The sequence below is a fragment of the Rasamsonia byssochlamydoides genome, assembly GCF_041956645.1.
Source record: "Rasamsonia byssochlamydoides strain NRRL 3658 unplaced genomic scaffold VTN77scaffold_14, whole genome shotgun sequence".
In the NCBI taxonomy this organism is placed as follows: domain Eukaryota; kingdom Fungi; phylum Ascomycota; class Eurotiomycetes; order Eurotiales; family Trichocomaceae; genus Rasamsonia; species Rasamsonia byssochlamydoides.
The window spans coordinates 225,862-253,774 of record NW_027192397.1 but is presented as its reverse complement, the minus strand read 5'-3'; the positions used below and the strand labels follow the sequence as shown (position 1 = coordinate 253,774).

General features: G+C 50.3%; 7 protein-coding genes across 7 annotated transcripts; 2 read left to right on the top strand and 5 right to left on the bottom strand.

Moving 5' to 3' along the window:
- Window positions 1–870: 870 nt before the first annotated feature.
- On the top strand, window positions 871–1,809 carry VTN77DRAFT_1759 (uncharacterized protein; the record flags this gene model as incomplete). Its single annotated transcript, XM_069417525.1, has 1 exon — window positions 871–1,809. The coding sequence occupies one exon, from the start codon at window positions 871–873 to the stop codon at window positions 1,807–1,809; it is 939 nt and encodes a 312-aa protein (XP_069279864.1).
- Window positions 1,810–4,633: 2,824 nt separating this feature from the next.
- On the top strand, window positions 4,634–6,694 carry VTN77DRAFT_1758 (uncharacterized protein; the record flags this gene model as incomplete). The annotated part of the gene is made up of 8 exons (XM_069417524.1): window positions 4,634–4,804; window positions 4,858–4,891; window positions 4,943–4,995; window positions 5,040–5,541; window positions 5,595–5,687; window positions 5,732–5,913; window positions 5,967–6,131; window positions 6,191–6,694. The coding sequence occupies 8 exons, from the start codon at window positions 4,634–4,636 to the stop codon at window positions 6,692–6,694; spliced, it is 1,704 nt and encodes a 567-aa protein (XP_069279863.1).
- A 1,360-nt stretch (window positions 6,695–8,054) lies between these two features.
- VTN77DRAFT_1757 (uncharacterized protein) lies at window positions 8,055–8,882 on the bottom strand (the record flags this gene model as incomplete). Its single annotated transcript, XM_069417523.1, has 1 exon — window positions 8,055–8,882. The coding sequence occupies one exon, from the start codon at window positions 8,880–8,882 to the stop codon at window positions 8,055–8,057; it is 828 nt and encodes a 275-aa protein (XP_069279862.1).
- Window positions 8,883–11,290: 2,408 nt separating this feature from the next.
- VTN77DRAFT_1756 (uncharacterized protein) lies at window positions 11,291–13,360 on the bottom strand (the record flags this gene model as incomplete). Its single annotated transcript, XM_069417522.1, has 1 exon — window positions 11,291–13,360. One exon carries the CDS (start codon window positions 13,358–13,360, stop codon window positions 11,291–11,293), a length of 2,070 nt encoding a protein of 689 aa, XP_069279861.1.
- A 2,049-nt stretch (window positions 13,361–15,409) lies between these two features.
- Window positions 15,410–15,967, bottom strand: VTN77DRAFT_1755 (uncharacterized protein; the record flags this gene model as incomplete). The annotated part of the gene is made up of 1 exon (XM_069417521.1): window positions 15,410–15,967. One exon carries the CDS (start codon window positions 15,965–15,967, stop codon window positions 15,410–15,412), a length of 558 nt encoding a protein of 185 aa, XP_069279860.1.
- Window positions 15,968–17,231: 1,264 nt separating this feature from the next.
- VTN77DRAFT_1754 (uncharacterized protein) lies at window positions 17,232–20,540 on the bottom strand (the record flags this gene model as incomplete). Its single annotated transcript, XM_069417520.1, has 1 exon — window positions 17,232–20,540. The coding sequence occupies one exon, from the start codon at window positions 20,538–20,540 to the stop codon at window positions 17,232–17,234; it is 3,309 nt and encodes a 1,102-aa protein (XP_069279859.1).
- Window positions 20,541–22,770: 2,230 nt separating this feature from the next.
- On the bottom strand, window positions 22,771–23,077 carry VTN77DRAFT_1753 (uncharacterized protein; the record flags this gene model as incomplete). The annotated part of the gene is made up of 2 exons (XM_069417519.1): window positions 22,771–22,878; window positions 22,925–23,077. 2 exons carry the CDS (start codon window positions 23,075–23,077, stop codon window positions 22,771–22,773), a joined length of 261 nt encoding a protein of 86 aa, XP_069279858.1.
- Window positions 23,078–27,913: the final 4,836 nt, after the last annotated feature.

Genomic DNA, 27,913 nt, shown 5'->3' with positions numbered 1-27,913 from the left:
AGAAAATAAAAAGAAAATAAAAAGAAAATAAAAAGAAAATAAAAAGAAAATAAAAAGAAAATAAAAAGAAAATAAAATAAAAAGAATTTTAAAAATTTAAAAAATCATAAAAAAATTCAAAAAATTAAAATAACATAGGGGAAAACGATGTCAAGCAGACTTCGAGTACTCTCTACACCTCATACCTCTCAATATCCAGACATACAGCTATGAGATCAGCACATAATCAAGCATAACTCATTCCATGCTTCTCAGTCAGTAGGATTATTATTAATGAGGTTGGAATCATTCCTCAGATCAGGTGACAACCCCCTGGCAGTGTCGGAAATTGATGATGGATCGGGTAATGCCTCGTGCTGGGCCAGCCGTTGCCGACGGCGGCACCTGATTGGCGGTTCGGAAACCATTTTACCTTGCAGCTCTCCAGCTTCCCCAGATAATCGCCGCATTGTTCCTCACCATAGGGCCAGACCGGTCTCCATGCACCTGTTTATCTGAATCCACGGCGGATCCCTGGTCACGCACACTGGTCACGTTGTTTCTCTCGGGTTTTGCATACCATTGGGTGAATTGCTGGGGAAAGATCTTCCTCCTGATGGGATGGACATTCCTTTCATGCCTCCATCGTACGGAGTTCTCTGTCAAAAATAGACAGGGTGGATCGATATGGAATCTAGGTTCCGTCGATGGCAAAATATATATACTCGAGTCGACTCGAGTGCTGCGCAGACAGCAGTTCTGACCATCTTCACATCACCAATCCAGCCTGTTCTCGTCACATCCGCCTCTTTTACAACTCACAGCCAGTTCACTTCTTGACAACTGCCTGTTAGAACCTTTTTGAGTCCTTCACTTTCGCTGTCCACCATCATGGCCCCCGTTGCCATCGAGACCACCTTCCAGAAGCGTGACGGCCACGCGTTGGAGGAGCTCTCCGACCAAATTGACACCGTCAACATCCTCAAGCAGAACCTGCAGAAACAGGAAAGAGGGCTCTACGATGCCTCCGAATTCGACAAGGACAAGGACAAGTCGAAATTCCGCCAGTACGAGGAGGCCTGCGACCGCGTCAAGAACTTCTACAAGGAGCAGCACACGAAACAGACGGTCGCCTACAACCTGAAAGTCCGCAACGAGTTCCGTTCGAAGACCCGCGCCGAGATGTCTGTGTGGGAAGCTATCGAGAAGCTCAACACGTTGATCGACGAATCCGACCCCGACACCCAGCTCTCCCAGATCGAACACCTGCTGCAGTCCGCTGAGGCCATCCGCCGCGACGGCAAGCCCCGATGGATGCAGCTGACGGGGTTGATCCACGACTTGGGCAAGCTGTTGTACTTCTTCGACGCGCAGGGCCAGTGGGATGTCGTGGGCGACACGTTCCCCGTCGGATGCGCGTTCGACGACCGAATCATCTACGGACGCGAGTCCTTCAAGGACAACCCGGACTATGGCCACCCAATCTACGACACCAAATTCGGAATTTACACGCCGGGATGTGGTCTGGACAATGTGATGCTGTCGTGGGGCCACGACGAGTACCTGTACCACGTGGTCAAAGACCAGTCGACGCTGCCGCCGGAGGCACTAGCCATGATTCGCTACCACTCGTTCTATCCGTGGCACAACGCGGGCGCGTACCACGAGCTGATGAACGAGCACGACAAGGAGATGCTCAAGGCGGTCCAGGCTTTCAACCCGTACGATCTGTACAGCAAGAGCGACGAGGTTCCCAACGTGGAGGAGCTCAAGCCGTACTACCTCGAGCTGATTGATGAGTTCTTCCCGAAGAAGGTCATCAAGTGGTAGGAGGAGTCTGGTAGAAGGGGCGAGGAGATGCTGTGTGACTGACGATACCCATTGATCATGTGATCTTTTTCCTGTTTCTTTTGTCTTGTTCCTGTTTCTTGTTTCCTTGGTCTTTTTCGGGATAACGAATTGCTTGCAACCACGAATCATGGGATAGGTTTCGGTTGATACCTAATGACATACAAAAACACACGATACCTAATAGACTTTTTTCATCTGGCATTCTCATCCACAACTGTCTTCATAGACCGTCATGTGAGTAATTACCTAGATCGTTAGCTAGATAGGTCAGCCAGTCAGGCAGTCAGCCACACAGGCTTGTCTCCGATTCTTCGGGAGTCCATCATTTGTCCTTTTCGTACTGTATGTACTGTACTCCATGCTACTGGCGTCGTCACCGGTAAATTATAATCACGTTCGTATTGCTCCCACCACCTGGACACCTACTAAATCAGGAACCTACCTAAGTAGGTAAGTGATCAGTTGAGCCAGTCTTTTCGGAATTCGTGCCTGAGAAATATGACTGTAGATTTCTTGGTTCGATACGAATACAGTATGAACTAGATGAAACTGCCATTGACCACGAGGAAAAAGTATGCACCTAAGGCAGCAGATCACTAGCTACATCCTGTGGAAAGCGAAATATTTGTTGAGTTGGAGACAGGGAGAATCGACTGCAGTTGTCAACTGGACCCACCATCACGTTGGCGCTTTCCCTCTAAGCCCAAGTGAGGTACCTAGTCGAGTTGTCAGCATTAGAGTTTCCTTCATGTTGGGGGACAGACAAGAGGTGACGAGATGGCGGTAAATACTAACTAAACTACCTACCTAGGTGGGTGACTTGTCGATGGGAGGTGGCGTACCTACCTAATTTGGTAGGCGACTAGACGATTCTAAAGCGGATTGCTGGTCCTCAACTTTCAAGGAAGGAAGGATTCCCAGGTAACCCTTTCGGCATGACTACGTCCTTAGTACGGGTACGCCGTACTCCGTACATATACTAAGGTAGGTACTCCGTAGGGTCCGGGTGGTTCCATGTGGTTCCATGGAATTCCAACTTCGGTTCGGTTGAGCCCTAACTCAGTGCTACCGTCGTTTCCTATAGGGTGGTTGAACCATTCAACTTCCCTGTCTGTAATAATAAAGTTATCTCATTCTCCACTTCTTCCATGATAATGATAAACCCTGATTCCGAACAATGATAAGGAGGAGGATAGTAATTAGATTCAATTGGTCAAGTAAATACTAAGTACATACCTAACGGAAGTATTTCTGTCCTAGGTGGCGTGGTCTGAGGTTATCTCACTCGCAGTTCGTTCACTTACACCGCTGTGGACATAACTCTGTGTGCTGTGACCCTGTAAGTAAGTGGTCGTTCAGGACAGGATCATCACTGACTCGAGATGATCTGCTGCTGAGGAGGGCCCACCCCTCTGCCCCTCTCCCTATAACAGTATAACCTTGTTATTATCATCTCGTTGGGTCATAGACTCGGTAAGGTGGTGTGACGGCTCAGTCAAAAACGAAATAAATTCATATTTGGTAGCCTATTTTACATGAATTCGAAGCTGAGGAAGGAAGAAGAAGAAAATTGAAATCAGGACTGTGGGCGAGGGATATATCGAAGCGAGAGCGACCCGGCCCTTTCCTAATTCGGAAGTATCACGTGATAAAGAGTCACCTAACCAGACTTCTGAGCCGCGCCGTCACAGGTGGCATGTCTTGAATATATTATCCAACACATCTATTCCATTCTATATGGAGAGTTGTGTTCTCGTCTAGTTGGGTCATGCCTACTCTGAGAAGCATCTCCTGTATATATATAGCACTTATGATGTCGTTCTCATGCAATACATACTTTAGAAGTGAAGAAGAGTCTAAATGCGTACCTGGGTACCTAATCTAGGTGTATTGCTACGCAACCTTGTTGTTTCTTACGCTTTGTATACTAGCGGAGGAGGTGTATGCTGACGGCTGGGAAACAAGGATTATCCCTGAGCATGAGCGGAATATTGTATCGTACGGACTCCACACTCCCTTTCTTGGCTGATAGAGTATGAACTGTACTTGGGAGTCGGGCACTATGATTGGTGGACTGACCCTCGACTAGTCCAGGGCCGAGGTGGCCTTAAAAGTATATACGACTGTACTCAGTATACCTCGTAAAGGACCTCACTCAAAGACATAAATCAATTCATACACATTCGCATTTGCAGTCTGCAATCTGCAGTCTGGACCAGTTTCATTAGATTGATATCGACTGTTGAAGTCGTCCCTTGGAAAGTGTCTTATGTCCTTAAGTGTCCTCGTAGTAATGATCAACTCCACCCCTGGCTGTGCATTGACGCTAAAGAACTCCTGCAGATGCTAGGACAGTTATCTAGCAGGGATTCTAAGGAAAATCCCAAGTCTTGGAATTCGTCACACTTCGTCAGGCCACCTGCAGGCTACGATCGTCCCCCGATTTGGCGTCGTGTCGAACGTCGCTAGCGGCCAGTCGAAATATCAGTCGACATCTCTCCAGACTCTTGTCTGAGTTTACAGCGTGTAGGAGTACTCTCTCTGGTAGCCTCCGACTCGTCGAGTCCTGGTCGCTCTCTACAAACTGCTGCATGATATTGCTGTCCTCGTTTAGTGATATTATTTCGTGGCCGCTGATCAGCAGCAGCTGACGCACATTTCGACTGACAATTGCCCCTCCGCAGACCTGTCAGACACTTCCACTCAGCCAAAAGAGGTGCCATGACAACTACCCTCTAGCTGTGGGATCTTTTCTGGTTGACTACCCCTCACCAAGAGATATTACACTACTTCCGACGACAACATGTCGACCGACAAAGACTATTCGCAGCCCAATGTCACGTTACCGGCTGACACGCACGTGCTTCATCTCGAAGATCTCCCCCATGGCTACTACCGCAGCATCAAGTTCATCGCGTCGATTGCCGGCGTCTGTCTGATGGCCATCAGTTTGTATCTGGGGTTTGTCCTGCCGGTATGTATCATCTGCGTCAGCAGCAACCAAACTAATGGGTTTGTCTCGTCCAGGCAAACAGTTTGACCATCATCAACGAGGATATCGGTATGTCCGTTGATATTATTTATCGAATAATGCTGACTGGGTGGACTCCAGGACCGGATCCGAATTACATCCTCATTTCGACCGCCTATACCCTTGTCAGCGGTGTAAGTACGTTTCAGATCAGACAAGAATCCAGCTGATTGCGTAGGTTGGTCTCCTCCTGGTTGGCCGTCTGGGCGATGTCCTCGGACGGCGATACTTCCTCATCGGCGGCCAGACGATCGGCTTCGTCGGCGCGCTGGTGTGCGGCCAGGCGCAGAACATTCCCACCCTGATTGGAGGGTCCGTCCTGACCGGGCTGGCGGCCGCCAACCAGCTCACCTTTACCTTCGTCGTGTCTGAACTCGTGCCCAACAAGTTCCGTCCCATCGTCAACAGCGGCCTGTTTGTCGCGGTGCTACCGTTCGCTGCCTTTGGCCCGCTGATCGCCGAGCTGTTCGTGAAGAATACGTCGCAAGGATGGCGCTGGAGCTACTACCTCAACGTCATCACCTGCGGTCTGTCGGCGCTGCTGTTCCTCTTCTTCTATTTCCCGCCGGGATACAGCCAGCTGCAGCGCAACGTGTCGCGCTGGGAGCAGGTCAAGAAGCTGGACTACGCTGGTTTTATACTATACTCGGGGGGCCTCGTTCTGGTTATGCTGGGATTGTGTAAGTCGATCGATTGAGTTGGCATTGATTCGAAGCGCAACTGATGACAACAGTATGGGGCGGCAATTCCTATGCGTGGGATTCGGCGCACGTCGTCGCTACGCTCGTGGTGGGCTTCGTCTCGCTGGTTGCCTTCGTTCTCTACGGTAGGCCTGTCCGGGTTCTGTCAGTTGCTTGCTAACTTGAATAGAGGTGTTCGCCCGTCCGGAGCAGCCGCTGTTACCGACCAAGATACTCAAAAACAAAAACTACCTGGCCGTCAGCGTGGCGTCGTGCGTCGGCACCATGATCTACTTTTCCATGAACGTGCTGTGGCCGCAGGAGATTGCGGTCCTCTACCCCAGCGACCCGGTTGAAGCGGGGTGGCTTGCAGTAAGTTCGGTTGACATACACATATATATACTGTATTAATGGGCATTGTTTAGTCCACCACCGGCTGTGGCGTTGTCCTGGGGCAGATCGTCTCCGGGATGTTTATGAAGACACTGGGGCACGCGAGATGGCAGCTGTTTGGAGCGACTGTGTTTATGACGGCGTTTCTGGGCACGATGGCAGCTGTCAACCAGCACCAGAGGTCCTATGGGATTGCGGTAGGCATCCTCTCCTCTCCCTTTCTTGTCTTCTTTTCCCGCTTGCTGATACCTCATAGTTCACCTTCCTAGGCGGCCTCGGCGTCGGCAGCCAAGAGATGATCTCAATCATCATGTCGGCGCTAGTCTGCGATCCGGAGGACATCGGCCTCGCAAGCGGTCTGCTCGGGTCGCTGAAGCAAGTATCCGGGACGATCGCGACAGCCATCTACGTCGCCATCCTAGAGGGGCGCATCAAGCAGGAGCTGGTACCGACAGTGACACCGGCAGCGCTCAACGCGGGTCTACCGGAGACGGACGTCTCAGCGCTGCTGCAGGCCGTGGCAGCAGGCACAAGCAGCGCCTCCTTGGATAAAGTGCCAGGCATGACGGCGCAGATCGCGGCCGCAGTCGACGAGGCCATCCAGACGGCGTACGCGAACTCCTTCCGGACCGTGTACCTGGCGAGCATCGCGTTCGGCGGCGTGGCCACGATCGCGGCCTTCCTGACGCGCAGCATCGACGACCGCATGACATCCGAGGTAGCAAAGAAGCTTCGACATATCGACTCGGATGAGAAGTAGTCTTGTCGTGCTCCTAGTAAGGATCACGGTCTCGTCTGGATGGATTATATATCAAAAATTGACATTTTGTCGAAGACGAGAAAAGGGGAGATCATATTGATAGTCAGGCTAAAAACGACTGCTCTATAGAAAATAAATAAGAAAAATATGGAGGAAGAACAGAAAGGTAGGCCTTTTTTTTATAAGCCGAAAAAAAATCCCCGATATTTGGTAGATTTCCATCACCCCTGCCTTTGCTTCTCACCCAGATCGCAAGCTCCAAGAACGCCAACAACATTGATGTTGATTGGAGAAGGAAAAATTCCCATTCTATTCCCTTTTTCTGGAATTTTTTTTTGGAATTATATATACTAGGCATGGCCATTTGCACATTGACATTGATGGATGTACTTGTGCTGTACATATGTAACTAGACTTGATCTATCAATCGATCAATCAATCAATCACAACCAGAACGGGAAATTTACACACTCTCTCTCTTTCTTTTTCTTTAGATAGATATTAGATATACCAATATACCATCTATACCATCTATACCCATATTTTCCCCAAAAAAGAAAAAGGACTATCATATAAAGCACACGAAACAAAAAAAAATTAGGCACACACACACAAACACACACACAACTAGGAAAGTTAGGTAGTTAACCTACCCTAATCCAATCTAATCTAATAATGTAATCTAATCTCATCTAACGTAATTTAATTAAATTAAATCTCGACCATGGATCATTGACGGTCTCAATTGACTACGTACAGTACAATATGGACCGTTGGATGGACATAGACATAGATATGGACCAAAGCCCGGAAAAATCAGTAGGATAGTACTTGTACCTAGTCATAAGGTAGGTAACTAGATTGATTAGATGATTACCCAAACTCCTAACTAAGATAGGTAGGTATATATACCATGACAAACCAGACAAAAATCACACACAGGATGAATGATGAATGATGAATTCTGCAGACTCGGCCAAAAAGAGGCACCATGGCACCAGCTTTTTGGTGAATCTGAACTAGGTATCGGCTGCGCCAACATGAATGATAATGATATTGATGAGATGAGACAAAATTAAAAAAAAAAAACTGAAAAAAAAAAAGGAAAAATCCGAAAACTTGAAATGAAATTGACAGCATGAAAACAAAATCAGACCCGAATGTATTCCCGCCTGAACGCCGTCTGTTTCCCTGATAGTCCGTTGCATCTCATGCATTCCATTGCGTCGCTTCCGTCGCGTCATGCCGTCGTCATAAAGATAAGATAAGATATAGTACTGTACATGCGTGCCGTATATATATAGATAGAATATGATAGGATATATAGGAAGGTAGATAGTCATTCACGTCGTATCAGCTGTCAGGCACTCGCGGAGTGTAATCTCACCAACACTCTCTTCGGCGCACTGGTCACACTATACTGATGAAGCGGCTCCTCCTTCGGCTGGCACGGCTCCATCCGGTCGAATTTCTGGATCAGCCGCGTCAGCACGTATCCTGCCTCTGTCAGCGCGAACTGCTGTCCCAGACATATGCGCGGGCCACCGTTAAAGGGCAAGTACTCCCACCCCGTGCGGCGGCCGGCCCAGCGCTCGGGCACGAACTGCTCTGCGTCGTCGCCCCAGAGGTCTTTCCGTCGGTGCATCACGTATACTGAGTAGCCGACCTGTTCGCCTTTCTTGATGTAGACGCGCGAGGTGCCATCAGGTCCGCCGCCGCATGGCAGGCTGGTGTCGCGCGTTGCCTGGCGTGAGTTGAGTGGCACGGAGGGGTACAGCCGTAGCGTCTCGTTGAGCGTGTATTGCAAGTAGCTACACGACTTGAGCCGCTCGAAGGTGATGTCGTGCGGGCGGTCGTACGTGCCGAAGGTCTCGAGGATGGTGGTGCGCAGCTTGTGGAACACGGCCGGATGGCGCGCCAGGTTCCAGCACGTCCAGCCTAGGAGCCCAGCGGTCGTATCGCGGCCGGCTAGCAGGATGTGAATCAGCTGGCTGCGTAGCTCGATGGGGTCCTTGGTCTCCTTAATCAGCTCGTGCAGGAAGACATATCGCTTTTTCTTGTCGTCCTTCTCCGTCTCCGTCTGACCCTTCTCGTCCTCCTCCACTCGCTGCAGCGCCTGGTGGATAAAGTGGTCCGCAAACCGATGGACCGCCTTGCAGTCGTCACGGAACGACTTGGGGTTGTACATCCAGAAGAAGTCGCCCAGACGGCCGCGGGTGCCCAGGGCGGCAGTGGCCCGGTCGAAGCTGCCGGCGAGCGACTTGAAGTCGAAGCCAGAGTCCCAGCTGACGTGACCGTCCGGCAGGGCCTGCAGCTGCGACTGCACGCTCTGGCCGAAGAGGAACTCAGTGGCCGAGTCGATGGTGAGGCGGAAGAACAGCGGGTTCAGATCGACGGGGCCGGTCCAGCCGGAGGCGCGATCCGTCTGCAGATGTTTCAGCAGATGCTGGACGTGCGTCTCCTCCAGGTCGAGATCGGCGACCTGGTGGCGGGAGAACTGGGGGCGGAGCAGGGCGCGCGAGTGTTCCCTAGAGTCGTCAGCTGCGGTCTTATATCTTATGGCGACGATACTCACCACGCCCTCCCATCAGCGGTAAAGATACCCATGCCCAGCAGGGGAAAGAAGTTGTTTCGCCGCTGGGTGCCCAGCTGGAAGTCGTGGAACTGAGTCGCCAGCAGGGCCTGGATATTCTTGGGGTTGGCAGTGAAGACCTGGCGACGGCCAAAGAACCAGTGGGCGAAGGTGTCGGCCTTTTGCTCGCGGTAGAAGGCGACGACCTCGTCGGGGACGCGATCGCGACGGTCGGCCTCGTTGAGGCGGAGCATCAGGTCGATGCCGAACGGCAGCTTGTTCTGGCGGCGCGGAGGAGCCTCGCAGCCCAGTTGGCGGGCGCGTCGGGCGTGATGCGACGAGCTGATCACGAGACGGACAAGCAAGAAGAGGAGGTAGCAGACGAGGAAGATGGCGGGGAGGGTGAAGTGCAACATGTTGCAGCTATCGACAGGTATATATATAGACAAGTATAGACAGAGATAGATAAAGATAGATAAGCTGAAACTCGTCAATCCGTCAGTCCATATATACAGTACCGGATATGACTATGTGTGGATAGCAAAGACAGAATAGTCGATATGATAAGCGTGCTGATCTGTTCCAACGAAGAAACCATCTCTCAGGGAAGATCACCGCTTTAAATAAAGGACAATCCTACTGCCAACAGTCAAGACTCAAATGCAGGTGGACAGTAACTGTCTCATGCAGAAGCGTATCATCCACCGCAGTCAACAACATTAATCGTTGAATATTATCGCTCTGATTGGCAACTATGTGGCAGCCTACGTGGGTAGCAGAATACTAGCAGAATACTAGCAGCAGGACTAACCTCGCACGTCGGAAGTCAATGCCTGTCAACAATGGATAGGCTGCATCGTATAAGATCATCCATTGGTCTATGCAGGTAACTTGGCTGTGGGATTAACCATATTATGCTCCGAAGGATCCGTGGATGGGATGCCGTCCTTACCACGCAAGTTGCAACGGGTTGCAACTCTACGGAGGATATCCCTAATTGAAGTTCTTCATCCGCGTCGACGCAAGAAGATAGAGCTCTGATCATAGTCAGACACATAATCCATCCACATGAATTCGTTCTATTCTATTTAATTAGCCTTTTAGGTTGGACGTTACACTATTACGGACCGTTAAAAATTGACTACCGAGAGGGACCGTCCGTCACTGCCGAGTGCCGACAGCCATTATTTGCGATAAGATAGTGCCTATTATTATCATTATCATTTACTGCGTACGATAAGTCCCTATTCCCAGTGGAGGATGCTTACACCCAGTTATGGCTGTGCTGTGCTTTTGGGGGTATTTTCTTAATTTTAATCTCGGCCTTCGGTCTTCGGCTTTCGGAAGTCGCGTCCAGCCCCAGACTACTCCGTACGGAGTATCGAACTGCCGATGTCGATGTCGATTCCCGACTGCCGCAGGCAGATTAATTCAGTAGTAGTCCGTAGTGGTGGCAGTAAGGAAATAATAATAGCATCAAGGCAGCAGCCATCACGATGACAGATACAGATAACAGATAACAGAGGATAGAGGAGAAAGGATATCAATTCAATTGCTAGTTATTACCTAGTCGTGACTTGCTACAGTACATTTTGTTTCATTGATCAAGATAGCACTCAACTGAGTCAACTCGCACAGTCCTGAAAAAAAAAGCAGATTGATTAATTGCCTGAAAAAAGCAGATTGCCTGAAAGCAGATGATGGCATACAAATCTCAAGAAGGCAAACAAGCAAGACAAAGCAGACCATCAAAAGATACATACACACTCATCCCATATCATACATACCATACCATGACAAATCCAGTCGAACTGCAACAAGACAATCAAAGAGTCGAAGAACAACCAACAGTTATACTGTGCTCAAATCGTCATGCAAACATCAAAGAAGATCACCACCAACGAACTCAGCTGGACAATTCCTGACCCAAGAGCTAAGCTCACTCCAGTCGGTTGAAATTCATCCAATGACCTCCTCAAACTTCGCCAGACTTCATCTGACTTCGTCAGATTCGTCAGAGTCAACTACTTCTTCCGCACCAGTCGATCCTCGCTCGGCGACACCGTCCACGCGTAGCCCTTCCACTCTCTCTCCAACGCAAAGTCATGGAAAATCACCACGTCGCGCAGCTTGTCCCCCTCGCGGGTCTCGCTCTCGCGCGGAATGACATACTCTTCATAACCCAATTCCTTCAGCACCGCCGGGTAGTCGCCCTCTTTCTTTTTCGGATTCTTCTTCGCGTACGCCTGCAGCGCCCGCAGCCGACGTTCCTCGCGCTCCTGGAGGATCGCCTTCACCAGGTCCAGCGCCAGCACCCGTCGCTGCCGCATGATGCCAAACGCCTCGCGCAGCCGCTCAAATGGCAGCGACAGAAACACCGCCGACGCGATCGAGCATTCCCGACTCGGCTTCTGCTCGCTGGCCGATCCCATCGACCCGAACTTGACGGATGCCAGCTTGGGGTTCGCCAGGATCGATCCCGGAACCGTGCGCAACTCCGGCGGGATGCGATCCGGCATCGAGCTCACCTGCGCCAGTCGATCGAAGTGGAAGACGGTCGGGAGGCTGCGGATCATGAACTGCAGCGCAGCACTGACAATCTTGGGCGCCCAAACCTCAACCACCTCTTTATTGAGAGTCTCGTGGATCGGGGGAGCCTTCACCTCCGGCGCTCCATTGGCCTTCTTGCCTCCACGCCCCTTCGTGCCATTGCGGGTGGTAGGCGGGCGCTCAGAGGGTGCATTGACGTCGTAGCTGACCAGGAATTCCGCCGCGAACAGTCCGAATTGCAACGCCAGCTGAATTGTATCCCACTCGATCAGGTCGATCACCAGCTTGAAGCCGGTCTCGAGGATCTCGCGGCTGTGGAGGAAGGCGCCTGAAATGCCGTAGCAGATGGCGAAATCAATCGTCGCTCCCTTATTCTTCATCGAATCGATTTCGACAGGGCAGCCCTCCCAGCCAAGCGCCTTCATGGTCAGCTGCTTCAAACGCGGCCCATCCACCAGAGGCAGTCCGTAGAGGTTCTGGAGAGCCGTCTCGAATGCGCGTGCAAGACAGAATTTCTTTCCAGACGTGATATTGATCGCGTTCTTCTGCTCGAGCGCGGCCTTTTTTTTCAGAATCGATGCAAGGACCGGGCTCTGCGCCACGATCACCTGGTGAATCCGGAACGTGATCGGATAGAACATATTCTCCGTCGACGTCAACACAATCTGAGCGTCGGTAAACTGCTCCCCTTCGAAGGAACGGAGGAGGTGCTCCGTCAGCGGCAAAACCTCCAAAAAGCTACACAGAGCCAAACGGATATGAAAGGGGGAATCGATCTCGTTGGCGTTGGCGTTGCCGTTAGCATTAGCATCGGCGTCGGCATCGGCATCAACATTATAATCAACCTCAGGAACTGTCTCTGGGACCACAACTGCTGGCGGTTCGACTGTCATTTTTTCAACCATTTTTTCCACGCCCCCAGTGTCGTCTCCCCCGGTGTCGTCTCCAGACGAGGTTTCGCAAGCCGCCTCTGTCTCACTCGAGCTCGTGTCAGATAACTCTGATTCATCGTCAGACTCCTCCGACTGGTCGCGCTTGGGAACGTCTAGAGAGTGATTCTTGCTTCCGACCTTTTCGGCAGATGGGCGGCGACTCTCATGCTTCGCCGGTCGCGTCATATTCTGGCCGTAGTCGGCAGGTGTAAAAGCTGAGGCCTCTACACTGTGATTCTCATACCGTCCGTTCTCCGTATATAACATATAATGACCCTGATTCCAGTTACTGGGTGGAGGACAGCACGCTGGGTAGGAAGAATGGTATGAAGGAGGACCCGAATAGGGCATCGCATGGTCGTTCGGACCGTGGTATCTCGGAGGGTACGGAATGCAGCCATGCATGGGGTGGTGTGACGGACTATGGGGATACGACGGAGCCGAATATCCATTTGCTGGTGGATTCGGTGCGAAATACGAGGTTGAATAGCTCCTGTGCGAAGGGAGCGGGCTCGGATGCATGTAGGAAGGACCAGGAACGCCCAGGTTATCGCCGTTCGCATGAATTCCCTCAGTATGATACCAGTATCCCCCCGTACCTGGCTCTGGCATCACGCTATGACGATTGGAGACGGAGTAGGAGCCATCTGAACTGAAAGTGCCGTCTGCGTGGCGTGGGTAGGTAGCGTTATCCGCAACTAGACAGCGCAACAATTGTTAGTCAAGGTCAAGGGAAAGAGACTGAACTGGGAATTCGAACAGTATTTACCATATCCAGTCTCTGTCATCGCTGCATGGGATGCATGATAGATAGTAGCTGGATGTGGTCCATTCACACCAAGCCCATTCTTGGTCCGATTCTCGTGGGAGGTGGCAGCAGCTCGTGCACCATTGACGATGACAGGCTCGTTGTGCTTCGCGGGCGTAGCGTTCGTAGTGCTAGCGTCATTGAAAGCGTTGCTGCTGGAGATGGAGACGTCGTTCGATCTCCGCTTGGGTTTCTTCTTGTTCTTGCGCTTGGGCACCTTGGACTTCTTGGGAGATTCCTCCTTAGGCGCCGAACAGGCTGAGGCTGCCTCCGAGGTCGTCCGCAGCGTAGGATTTGACTGCGTCCGCCGGAGGTCCGCAGCGACAGTCTCGACAGGCATGTTGTGATGTACAGCGAGTGCTGTCTTCACAGAGGTCAGTCAGAGATCGAAGACTGATATAGGATCAGTGGATATAGGCCGATCCTCAGGCAAACGGACCAGAGAAATAATCTCGGCTATGTGCAGATGGGTTCTCTGTCGACTAGGAGATTGACAGCCACGCGTTTGTGGGAAGAAAGAAAACCAGAAACAGAAAGGACCAGAAAGAATGGCTGGATAGGAAGAAAATGCCTTCCCGGTCGCCTTCACTGATCAACGAGGCCCAAGGACATGAGAGAGACAGGCAACGACGACTCTGTGAAGTAGTCCCAGGAAGGACCGTTTCTGCTCACCGGCAGGACAGTCAGGCCCCCAAGACAGGAAGGACAAACAGTGCTTTTGGTAGATCAGATCTTCCAGAAAAGAGTTCCTGAGGATATGAAGATGGGATGCACATCCACGTGCTCTCGGGAATGGGATGAATTGAGATAGGGCTGTCCAGGCACGTGATGAGGGTAAGGGTGAGGGTGTGAGGAGTGAAGGAGTGGACAGTGAAGAGAAAGTGAAGAAACAAAACAAAAGCACCCACTGTTATGAAAAGTTTTCTTCATATAATAGGCATAGGGGCGTTAAGTCAGCGACACATGTCTTTTGGACCATAGTGATTGGTCTTAATGGCGCCGAGAGGAACTAGGGGGAAACGAGGATAGATGAACAGGTCGTTACTGTGTCAACCATTATGGCGAATGTGCTGCATTTGTGAATTTGGAAAATGTAAGCGATCTCAGTAAGCGGGCAGCAAGAACACTAACTAGGGTGTGTATACAGGATAAAGATGAAAGCTGTTGAGACGGACAGTTTGGATATAAATATTGTGAGAAGAAATGAACCAAGCAGAGTTAGTTTCCTTAAGGGAAGGTTTATTGTACCATGAAGGTGGCGACCTCTTCACTCATTTTCAATCAGCCAGATTTAAGAGCGATTTGATTTAGCCAGAGAATAGCAGGAAGTTATAGGAAATTATAGCTGATGGGTATTTCTCAAGGAAGCAAAGACCTTGCTGAACGAGCCAGTTATCAAGCAACTTCTTAGTATTCTGAGCGAGGTACGGTCCTTTCAAGATCGCGAAGCAGCTCAACCCGACAAGTCTCAGACTGATATTTGCTGCTATGCCCGCAGAAGATGGCTCGTGTCCTTACATTCCTTCTGGCATCTCTTACAACGCCACCACCGTATACCAGGCTTCAAGGTCTTGCACCTCACGCATACACGTCCAAAAGGAGTCCTAGACCTCCAAACAAGGTCCTCACCAAACATACAAACACAATTGGAACACACGATGTGGCGTGTCTTCAGACACTTACAATATGCATGACATCGACGCGTTGGGGGTCTGACTTGACGGTTGCTGAAACACTTCGAGCAAAACGGCTCACACTCGGGGGGATGCTCGATATACTGGCTTAAATCAAAGCGAGTGCCAATAAACGTGGATACCAAGCATCCCTGTTTGTATACATTGTCAGTAATCGAATCAAGACACAGTGATATCAAGCACAGGTACGGAGATTCCCACCTGACAAACTTTGATCCCGCAAGCGGAGCAGGACGTCGCAAGATGGCGGCATGTTTTTCGAATAATATATTGGAGATCGTTGCGAGTACACCCCAAGACCTTTTGATACACCTCTTTACAAGTCAAGGCCAGGTTTAGGATATCCACGTGGTGACTGTGCTCAGCGAGGGAAACGACAAAAGGATATGCAGATAATAAGCGCACTAAGCGTGACTTGGACAGCGCCTGGGTGACCGCTAAGGCTTCCAGGGATTCAGTCACCGTGATCGAGCCGGGTGTACCCTTCTGTAAGCTAGACATTTCATAAGCCCTGGAACCCCTGATGCTACCGTGTTTTCTCTTGGTAGGGTGCACGACCCTCATAAGCTGATCATACGCTGCCCGCCAGAGCCATCGTCCATGCCAACAACTTGGGCAATGGCCCATGAACGTGTGATCAAGGTCCGGGTTCCGACTCCTGTAGCGCGTTGACTTGCTCAACACATGAGCTATACTCAAGAAAGACACGACTACCATTATGATCCTGTCTGATGTCAGTCAAAAAGGGACTTTCCAAGGGAATAATCTGCTGCTGTCGGAAAGCGCTCACAGGACAAGAGTTTCCATGATCATCACAATGACCGTCTCCCGGCAGAAACTTTGAGCGACTTTGTCGATGGACCGCTTTGAACGCACAGACTGCTTTGAAGCCGCAAAGAATTCAAATAGACTCCTCTGATCTGTTCTTCCATCAGAGATTCCCCACGTCAATGCATCCCGACACTGGTGCATAGACTTGGGAAGATAGAGTGTCCGTGTCACGAATGAGAAGCAGACAACTCCCGTGGCAATGATATCAATAATCCCAACAAATACCAGCAGGCATTTGCAATAGGCAAATCGGAGATACCCTGGTATAGACCACGCGAAGAGGAAAAATCCCTGTCCATCATTCACGACTCTCTTATCAGCGTTGTCTTCTTCTGCAAAAAGGAACAAGGACAAGTCAAACATACCACGATTCCTGCGGCGTGCTGTGCCTGTTCGAGAATCCTCAGATGAGGTATGGTTTGAGACTCGCTCAGTGCTGACGAGCGAAGCGACATCAACTTATGGAAAAAATTCAATGCACCCCATCCATATATGAATGCAAGACACCCGAGAAGTGGCTGCAAAGCCACAAGTATAATCTTTTCTGGACGCCACATGAAAAAAAATGAGGGGGGTAAGATACCTCACCCAAACTTCAGTTTTGGAATGTGGTGGTAACAGAGACCCACGGGAAGTAGATTGAATTAGCAGAAAAGAAAAATTATCTTCAAAGCTCTGCGGAGGATCATGTCCAGCTCGAGGTCTTTTCCTCTCGTATTTCGACATCAGGATCTCTGTGAGGTAACTTGAACTACGCCAATATGATGTCGACTTACCGAGTCGCTAATGGATGCCTAGTATCCAGTTCAGCGACCAACAGGCAGACGTTAATGGCAGAAGTGCCTAGAAGAAAAGCCACGTTCACCTGTCGTGAATGTTAACCCGTTCACATAAAAATATTTACATTTTTGAATAATTATAACAAAAGGATATCCTTATGTCTTCGCTAAAATAACAGGCCCAGGTATATAACACAGAATGGCAGCGAATGAACCTTCCAGATATCCCGATACACGACTCAACAACTCCAAACTCTTAACGCACGAAACATGAAGAACCAGACCACAAAGGACAGTCGAACAGACAGCAGTTTCCAAATAAATTAAAAAGCGCAACTACAGACAAATTCCTCCCAAGAGCTGCTACCATATTAGATCATTCCTCCGGAGGTCTGAGGCGGCTTCATGGCTTGTTGACGAGGCCAAGCGTTCACACTTCCTTGACGTCTTCGTGGGTTCATTGGAGGGATGGGAGGCGTCTCCATGCCGTTGCTAAGGCTTGCACCCGCGGGTAGACCAACGGTGGGAACATTATAGGTGCTGGAGACGAAGGTGGGCTCCGATATCTTCGACTTGTCCACCACTCTCTTTTGAAGACCGTTGCTTCCCGGAGCACGTTGGGGAATATCGCTGGAGGAGAGAGACAGCTTGGGACCTTCTGTGTCGGGGTCAGGCAATGGGGGTGTCGTATTCGCAGAATAAGGAGTCACCGGAGAAGGCCGAGGGTCCTCGCCGATGGAGTTAAGATCGAAATAGCCCGGGGCTGCGGCTCGACTGTTGCTCCGGTACCTTCCTGACGCGGCGGAGGCTGATCGTTCGTAGCTGGATCGATCGTTGACTTCCAATGATGGACGAGCCGATGTTGGAACGGAAGGTGGATCGTCCCGAGGTCTCGTTCGACTCTGGGATCGTCCAGACCCAGAAGTGGACCGATCTCTTTGGCGACCGTTGAACGGAATCGGAGAAGGGCCTCGACTCGAACTGGATTCTCGAGGGTCATCCTGGCTGCCACGGCTATTGCGTGACGGCGGCACTCGGGACGAAATATTTCGACCAGAAGCAAGGTGAGGCGAACTGGAGTTGGGATGTGTTCCCAGGTTGCGCACCGTCTCTTCTTCCCTCCACGAATCACTGGAGACTAAAGAGGGAGTAGATGCGCTCATCGTCGTACTACCACTGCCAAGTCCAAACATCTTCAAGCCCTTTGGTTGAGAAGAGTCCTGCTTGCCAAGTGGGGTGTGCTTCATAGACCGATTCTTGAGCATAGCAAATGCGTTACCATGCTTAGGTTGGTTGAGATCGGGGGTCTGACGCCCGGGAACAGGACTGCTTGACCGGCTCTCAATGTCTCCAAGGTTCTTCAAGTTCTCCTGTACCCGCCTTCTCCTCTCCGCTAGCTCGTTGGCAAATTCTTCCCGCTCCTTCTGTGTCTCCGTACTGGCGTCTCGCCTGTGTGTGAACTTGACCTCCTCCTGCCACGGGCTCACAGACCGCTGCCCGTAGTTTTCTGCCCGAGAACCGGCTCGCGATTCGCTTTGTTGTTCGCGAAGGGCAGCAGCCTGATCGCGTAGCTCCCTTGCCCTCATGGAGATATTCGAGGCCGCTGTAGAATGCTCTTCGGGAGCTGCTTGTTTCTTTCCCCTCAAGTCATCATACTCCCACAGGTTGCTACGGACGCTAGCAGGGGAGTGCGACTCTCGAGTAGCATGCTCCGGAGATTGATCCTGCTGCTGGGGTGGGAGTCCCGGCGACGGAGGCGGATAGATGGACGACGCATTACTGGGTTGTCTGAGGTGAGCGCGAATCAAGCCACTCAGCCCAAGACCCGATGGTCCCAGCGTGGGGGAATCAGGAGCCTCCTCAGAAGCTTCTTCCGGGATGGGGGATGGTGGAGCCTCCGCTGCCTGGTTCTCCTCAATCATACTTAAATCGGGGATGTCAGAATATCTCAGTTCGGGAAGATTCTGGACCCCCCGGGTGGGAGGCTGGGAATCCGAATCCCTTGAAACAGGGCGAGACCGGAAGGCTGGATGGATACCATCGAACGCCTGAGACCGGGAGGACGGCACCTTTTTGAGTGGGGCGTTATCTACATCGCTCTCTGAGTCGCTGGCACTGAGATTCATCAAGAAAGTATTATTCGTGGCTCGGGCAGGAGATGCTTCGAGATGGGCGTCATTGCTGTAACGAGAGGAAACTGACTCGGCCTTAGATCGATAACTCGCGTTCGAGAGGCCCCTTGGCCGGCCAATGCTATCAGGTTGGACCACACTGTTGGAGCGCGAGTTTCGTCGCAAGGGAGGCGTGTTCCGGCCTTCATGCATTTGCAGCTGACGGCGGGTGAACTGCTGCTCATCGTACGGAGTGCTGGGCTTATTGAAAAGTCCCATGGCCGTGGCCTTGCCCCTGTCCTCGGGCTGTAATGCGGCTGCGAGGGTGGCAGCCTCCTCCGTTTCGCTGACCGGGGGACTCAGCGGAGGCGCAGAACCGTATCCGGTAGAGCGAGCAGTGCCATTCGCACTGGAGGCCGCGTCTTTGTGATGGACATCCTGGGCGTGCGATTTCGGTGAGCTCGCAGACGGGGGGGGACTGTTGCCCTGGTAGACAGGCGCGGCCTGGACGGGTGACAGTCTTGACGGCCTGTCGCGAAGGTTGGTAGCACTCTTGGAAAATTCGCGATTTAGTCGAGGGATTTCGGGGGTTTCTGCTCCAGCTCGTTGTCGATTGATGTTTTCCAGCCGATTTAATGCGGATGATTGCTGGTCCTGCACGGCTTGAGCGAGACCTTGCCCGTAAAGACGACGAGTCTTGGTTGCATTTCGATCCGCGCTCGGAGGCGGCCAACTGGGCTTGCTGGGAGACGTCTGATTGCTGGCGCTCGGGTTCGAAGGTGCCTGCTGGCTTCCCGTGATCGACTGCTCATCGATCGAAGTTGCTGCGGTGGAGGTACGATGATTCGAACGGCCCGAGGTGGTAGAAGACGAGGTCGTACGCTTAGTCGAGAATGCAGGAGAGCTATCTTCGAATTCAGACACCGTCGAGTCCTGCAGACTGTCGGTAGCCGCCTCTTCCTGCTTTTCTTCTTCCTTCTCGTGTAGCCTCAGTCTTTGGAAGGCTGAGAGAGTGACATCATCGTCATATAGTGCCCTGCCCCTCAGGCCCGAGCCTCCATTTATCGGGACCTTGTAAATCCTCTGACGGCCTCCGAATAGGACATTTCCCTCTCCCGGTCTCCCTCTGCTCATGATACTGCCAGTCTGAGACACCTCATCGTCCGTCCCGTTGCTCCCGTCAGACAAGGCCAATGATGGTCTACCATGGATCGAGGATACTTCTGCGATATCTGACAACAGGGAGGGGTTGTGGCCAAACAAATTCAGGCGGGAAGCGCGCTTCGGGAAGAGAACGCTGTCATCGTTGGCCTTTCCAACCTTTGTGGTGGGATCATCTTGCTCCCTTAACATACTAAATCGCGCTGACAGCTTGGGCATGAGGAGACTGGTCCGGAATTGGTCTGCTGACGGCAGAGCGTTTTCCAGGTCAAACTCCGGAGTTGGGGGCTCCGGCTCCTCTTTTTTATTCTTCTTAAAGAGACTGGATGTGGTCGAGACAGGGGAAGGAATCGCCTCCATCTCCTCCGACGTGTCCTTCCCCTTCTTGTTCTTTCTGAAACGATTCATGATTACGATCGGTCAACTTTTTCACTTGGAAAAAAAAAAGCGGTCGTAAGATAAGACAAAGGAAAACAAGTCCGGTGGCTAGAATCGCCAATGGCGGAGGAGGAAAAGGAAGGACTTGAGGGAGTGACTAAATCAATAAGTGATGCGTTCACATAGAAACAGGACCGAGAACTGACTTGGTTGGTATCATCCGCAGGTAGGAGAAACAACGATCAGAGAGAATGATTCCGGTCCGGAGTAATAGGTTGCACGCCTTCTCAAAGTCTCATACTGTACATGCTGCTGAAATAAGGCTGGTCGATGGATGGGCCGTATTCAACAGAAATAGCTTCGTCTAGAAGGACGTTCTCCAACCGTTACGATAGAGAAATAGCAGCGAAAAAGGGAAATGGAAGGAATGTGGCCGGTAATAACAAGTGTTGCAATGCGCAAAGGCGCGGTGGAGTAGTTGCCCAGACTGTGATATAATCTGGCGACGGGAACGGCGCGATAAGGAAGACACGAGAGTCGGCAATCGAAAGGAGGAACGAAAGACGGATATCGGTCAGAGGATATAGCGGATGCCTGCGCAGAGGCAGCAAAAGGAGCGACAGACCGTCTTCGAGAAACGTCGAGGATCGGAGTCAGGAGAGAAAGTGTAGAGAAAAAGGGCGAAAAGGACGCAAAACGGAGAACTGGAGAGATCTAGTCAGAACGATCGTCACTTGGGCTCAGTCCCAACTGTTTGGGCTTCGTTCAGGAGCCAGGACCAGCAGGTGGACGTTGCGGAATCGCAAATGACCCAGTAGCAGAATCACTAACTAATAATCGCTAATAATTGTAATCTCTTGGGTCGAGAACAAGACGATCTCGCTCAATAACCAGACAGAGCGGGCCAAGGCCCCTAGGCCGTTCGGGAAACGAGGCGATGGTCGTTGAGCCTTCAACCTTTTGACGCCGTTTGGTCCAAGGGCGAGTTAGCGACGGGGGAATGGGGAGAGTCCGCGTTAGGGGCTCCGAGGGCCAGGGACGGGGGCCCCTTGCTGGCGTTAGGCGGCGTTAGTGCGGTGCCTGGTGCACGCCGCCGCCCCTGGACCTGCCTAGCTCTGGCAATAAATCAGAATAAGTTCTCATTAAACAGCGCCTTCGCCTTCTGGACTTGGGCGGGTTTCTCTCGCGTGTCCGGCCCGGCTGTGGAACCGAGAGATCAAATCTGGGGCTGAATAAGAATGATGCGAAGATACGAAGGACCGTAAAAAATGGACGCCTCTGGACCCCGGAAGATGCCTGTTCAACCTGTTGACTCCTGCAATCAATCAGCACGGTCGGATCGTGGGGTTGGATCGCACAAGATTGGTTCCATCGAGTCTTTCTTCCATGCACATTCATTATTGCACCGTCACGGCACGCTACGTGCGGAGTAGTGGCGAAACATGCCAATGGATGCCTGGGTAACTAGAAACTATGTTCTCCGTAATTACCGAGGAAAGACTTTTCTTCCAGAAGAATAATACGGAGTATATTTATATTGGGCACACAAACATGCAGTTAATAATAGTCACATGTACAACCAGGACGCCGATCAGTGCGTGCGTTTGTGCAGCCATGAAGAACAGTTTCCAATTCCAGCAGCGCTGACAGCAAACACACAGCAGCTTGGTCAGAGCTCGATCACGGTTTACCACAGTTCATTTCATCATATTGCAGGATCTTGCTGAGGCGGGCTGACCGGCGGGTACCGGCCCGTATGGCGTGCCAATTGGCTGGGGCTCCCTTGCATACGGAGTATAACCTGATCAATGACAGCAGTGGTATCCGTAATGGATGTTTTCCACTGATCGGAATGTTGCCGGGTCCGGTGGAGCTATTGGATGGATTCTTTGCAGGGATGCACAGTGACGCAAGAAATAATATCGCCAGTACTCCCCAGTCTGTCACTCATCCGAGATGCAACGCCTTTGACAACCACATACCTTGGCTCTGCTACTGGCTCGTGTCATGCAGAGAGGATTCCGCAGGCCACGAGATTTGACGAGTCTGTCACTTAAACCTCTGCTGATTAAAGGAGAGGCTAAGGCGGTTGGTGCCCCTGACTAAGCTCCAAGAGGGAAGGAGGGAACGCGCGTGGGGGACGGGAAGACTCCCTGGTTGGAAGCGGCAGTCCGCAGCAGAATCCGACTGGTGATTACCAATACAGTATTACGGGTAACTTACCCGATACAGCGAAGTTAGTATGTTTCCAAGGTCCTGCCTAAGGTACGGACGTCGCCGTCACTTCCTCGGAATGCCCGCGGCCTCTTACCGAATCCAAAGTCCAGACAGATCCACCGACAGGGCAACCACCGGCAATGCTCTTTCCCTATGAGTGAAGTCGGTAATAATATCCGTATGGTAAATTACCATACCCCTTCATTAGGTCCTAGGCTTGACTTCCCGAGTCCGTGCTCCATCTCCTCGTCCAGAATGGCTCCGTGGCGCTTCTTCAGGCACCGGAGTGGCGCATGCCAATGCCCACAGCCGTGGTTCAGTGTTTCATGTGCCGACGATGACCGAATCATCGTGTTTGTCTCCCGAACGTTGCAGAGATTTGGTGGGCGAGATAAAACATTTCATGTTTTAGCTGCTTCACGATGAAGTCATTATTATTATAATCATTCTCTGCCGTCGTAGTCTCGTACTCGTAGAGATTGCTAATATTAACAGGTGTGACGCAGTACGGAGTACCCCGTCACACAGATCTTGAGATTGAAACAAGTATCTGTCAGTCGGGTCGATCGCATTGCATGCAGGTACGGAGTATGGTGGAACCAGATAGACTGAGGGAACAATTTATGCCAAGATAAGATATATCTCCTCTGCTGTCATTTTTATGAAGTGCAGACTGCAGAGTAAAATAGATTAATCACTCACTTCTCTCGTGTGCAGAGCACAATGATGGCTTAGGTAAGTTTCTGGTGAAGATCCAGCAGAGACTGGAAGGAAATTGTACCTCTGCCTGTGATTCTTGACATTTGTTCAATCTTCGCTCGCATTCTGCCTGCTATATACCGTAAGATGCTAGTTGTCGAAGTCTGAAGATGCTCATATTGGCAGAATAACAACCTAGCTACTAAGAAGAATAAGAGATTGGGAGAGGAACGGAAATATGGGCTTTTTATACCCAAGTCTCCCGTATTATTTGGTGGATTTCCATCACCTTCATTGTTTCGGGTGTTGCCAGCTTCACTGCAAACTAACTCCCCAAACACCGACATTGGTTAAGAGCAAAAAAAAAAAAGAAAGAAAGAAAGAAAATGGAAAAAAAGAAACAAGGAAGGAGAAAATAGAAGAGGAAAGCTGATTTTTTGTCACCTTTCTGCACGGTATGTACCTACTGTACAGTAAAAACAAGCAGCACACAATTATGTATCATGAAGCGCACCTCCTTTACCTGCCTAATATTTATACATTTTACAAACGCGGCTGTTGCCAACACTGAGAGAAACCCCAGATCTGATAGACTTCAACAATTGCACTAAAGCACTAATTTTTTACATATACATCTTCATCCTCGCGTTGTTCTTATGTATGATGAGCACGTATATTCCAGATTGTCTGCCTCTTTGTTCATGTTGATATCCTGGCTTATTTTCTAGCAATGTTGCAGATCTGCAGCTTGGGCCACTTCCGCGAGCTCATGACGCCATTGCCATGCGTCACTGTACTCCGTACGACATCATCGATTCTGCCCCGCAAAGTATGAAATATTATTAATCACCAATCAACAGCGATGCTACACAGGCAGTTCTCTCTGCATGATCAGTTTCCTTTTTATCTCAATTCAATTCGAGAATAACCAATTCGTTTATTCCATAGTAAGTCATACGGATCGTTCTATCTAGACAATTCGCGACCATGACGGCCCCGCGGGTGCTCCTCCTCGGCGGTCATGGCAAGGTCGCCATGTACCTGACGCCTCTGCTTCTAGCCCGCTCGTGGAACGTCACCAGCGTGATCCGCAATCCGGAGCACGAGAAGGAGATTCTCCAGCTGGGGAAGGGGCAGAAGGGCAAGGTGGAGGTCCTCCTGTCCAGTCTGGACGACGTCAAGAGCGACGCTGACGCCCAGGCGATACTGGACAAGGTCCAGCCTGATTATGTGGTGTGGTCTGCAGGTGAGTTGCAGCAGCAGCGGCAGCAGCGTAGCTACAAAACTCCTTGTCTGCAGAGTTATTCTACCAATTATGGTCCCCCGATTTACAGTAATGACCTGTCTACGAGTCTAACATACTGGTCACCTGCAGGAGCGGGCGGAAAAGGCGGACCGGAGCGCACCTATGCCATCGACCAAAATGCCGCCAAACACTTCATCACCACCTCCTTCGCGTCGCCGCGCGTGAAAAAGTTCCTGCTGATCTCCCACCTCGGCAGCCGCCGCAACAAGCCGGCATGGATGTCGGACGACGACTGGAAGAGTCTGCAGCACATCAACAACGACCTGCTTCCGACGTACGCGAAGGCAAAGCTGGAGGCGGACGAGTACCTGACGGCGCGGGCGGAGCACCGGAGGAGGACGCAGCCAGACAGCCACTTCCAGTCCATCTTGCTGCGGCCCGGGTGGCTGTCGGACGACCGTGCGACGGGGAAGGTTGCGCTGGGGAAGACGGGCGCGCAGGGGAAAGTGACGCGGGAGGATGTGGCCATCGTGGCAGACCGTCTACTGGCGAGGGACGACACGCATGGCTGGTATGACCTGCTGAATGGCGACGAGCCGATTGACGAGGCGGTCGAGAGAGTTGCCCGAGATAGGGTCGATGCGGTGGAGGGGGAGGATGTCGAGGGGATGATCAAGCGATTCAACCTGTAGCCTGAATAGTACAGGGCTAGGTAGGTACTTATATATACCATATATACCAAAAGTCATGGTGACGAATGATTTTGCGTCTGGACGCGTCTACCTAAGGTCTGTTTACCAGGTAGGTAGGTAGAGTTCATAGAATTGTATACTTATGAGACGTATCATCGAGTCAAGACTGAAGGATCTGATCTGATTGATCCCTGTTCTGGCATGGATGATCTCTCTCTCTCTTTTCTTTTTTTTTTACTCCCGTACTTGCATTGCCTAGCGGGGTAATTATAGTGTCGACTGCATGGTAGCCGTATGTACCATGGCCATGGTCTGGGTCCTGGTCCTGGTCGCGTGAGTACTTGCTTTTTTTTTCCTCTGGGCAAGGAACAGGGCAGGGAATCGGACAGGGGGGCCATTGCCGATGCCGAATTTTTTTTCTTTCCTTTTTTTTATAATAGAGTTTAAGCATTTTTATTAAATAGGAGCTTAGTTAATAATTTAGTGCTGCTATCTCGAAGTCATAGAACAAGCCTGGTCATAGCTAATCAACTAAGACAGGTACCTAACCTACCGCCAAAGCGTCTCTCTCTCTGAATACACCGTACAATTTAGACTTTCTTTTCTAATATTAATATCATAACTGTGCATAGTAATTATTATTCTTCTTCTTGTAAAAATGCTGCCCAAGCGGTTAATAACTTCCCAGTTATCTTACAGTCTTACCTAGCAGAAAAGTCAATAATTAATGTCCCACTCTGCTCAGCCTCAGGTACGGAGTAACGGTACCTTGGGTACCCGACCTAGGTTCCCGAGTCCCACTGTTCGTCTAGGTACCGTCCGTCCATCCCATCCCGTCCACTTCCCGTTCCCAACCAAATACCTAATTAATGATGACTCCACAGTTCCAAGATTTCTTCTTTTTTTTTTCTGGTATCATCTTTGAAATACGCCAGTATGAAAGTCAAAGCGCACCAAGTGAAAAGAGTGAGTTAGTGAGTGGGGTTATCGAATCGTCTCGAACGCGATGATCGTCGATCTTTTTTAACTTCAACTCTTCAAGTGGAGAGAAGAGAGAGAAAAAAAAGAGGTGGAAAAAAAAAAGTACTGTAGTGGGACAGGTTGGGCATCAATTGTTTTTCTTTCTTTCTTTCTTTCTTTCTTTCTTTTATTCTGTAACTTCATCACACTGTCTGTGCACGTAATATAGGCCAGACAGATGATACAGATAGTTAGATGGAGTTGCTACTCTGTACCTCTGGGAATGACTCACGCTGGTTTGGTTGATGATTATAATAATCGCTTATCACATGCTGCAGACCGTCCTCTTTCTCCTGCTATCTTTATTCGGGAAATCAATAGGGTTATAGTACCTAATAAATGGCCACTAGAATACAGAGTAATCCCTCCGTATAGCATATAGTCTACAAGCCTTACGGGGGTCTCGCTCCGCTCGACTGAGAAAATACTTGGTTTATGTATGTATGCCAGGGACTTTTGCCCCTGGGGCGTACCTATAGTAGGTATAATTAATATGATTTTTATTATCTACTTTTTCCAGGTGGGCTCCATACCTATATTTCCTTGCTATATTGTTCTTGCTATATATCTCTTACTGATATTTGTCTCCCTCACTGAGGCATATCCCTTGCTAATAGCCTAAGACATAATTTCCTACTAATAATGGATGTAATCCCTTTGCCAAATTACGTGTCTCCTGCTGTGGTATGCTTATGTATGTTGCTTTTTACAGCCACATGACAGTATGCAAAACAGAAGTTAAGGTTTTTATAATATAGCGATAGTAATGCTCTGAGAGTGATGATATCACGGAGTATATATGTATATGCCTCAATTTTAATAAGTATTCCTCACTGCCATTCATTTCATCGACTGGTGCACCCTCAATTGAATTATCCTACTTTTCTGGAAGGCAAATATGATTTTTTTTTTCTTATTCTTGACTTGCACTACATGTTTGTATATTTATAGTTAAGTTTGCTGAATGCCGCAGATTACAGCACACTCACACGAACTAAACTCAACTGAACTGAACTGAACTCGATTCGTCTCAAGATTTTAGAGTATGAATATACATTGTATACCTAGTACCATAACACGTAGCTATCATGGGGTGCAGTGTGTAGGTGTGCGTACTAATTATCTTCATTTTGTGTCATCCAGGTACCTCCAGGTACTGTTTTTGCAACCTCAGGGACTAGTCGCTGCATGATTCGCAGAATATGTGCCACCCAGCCCTTATGCCTAGGTAGATAGATACTATTTATTGTCCTCTATGTACTCCGTATATGCGGACAGAGTCAGCAAGCCACATACGTACCTCCTTAGGTACCTGCCTAACCTGGTATACCATCGGGTAAGTCGGGAGTTACCTGATGGGGTTTAGTGACCACGTGTGCAGTCCTCACCACTTGTTTAATAAGCATCCCAAACTACGGAGTACAAACTGTCTGCCTCCTTGGCTCAACACAACATTCCCTCTCTAACGTCCCTATTTTCCCTCAATTGGTGCTGAAATAGGCACTTACCTTTTTTTTTTTTAAAAGGGT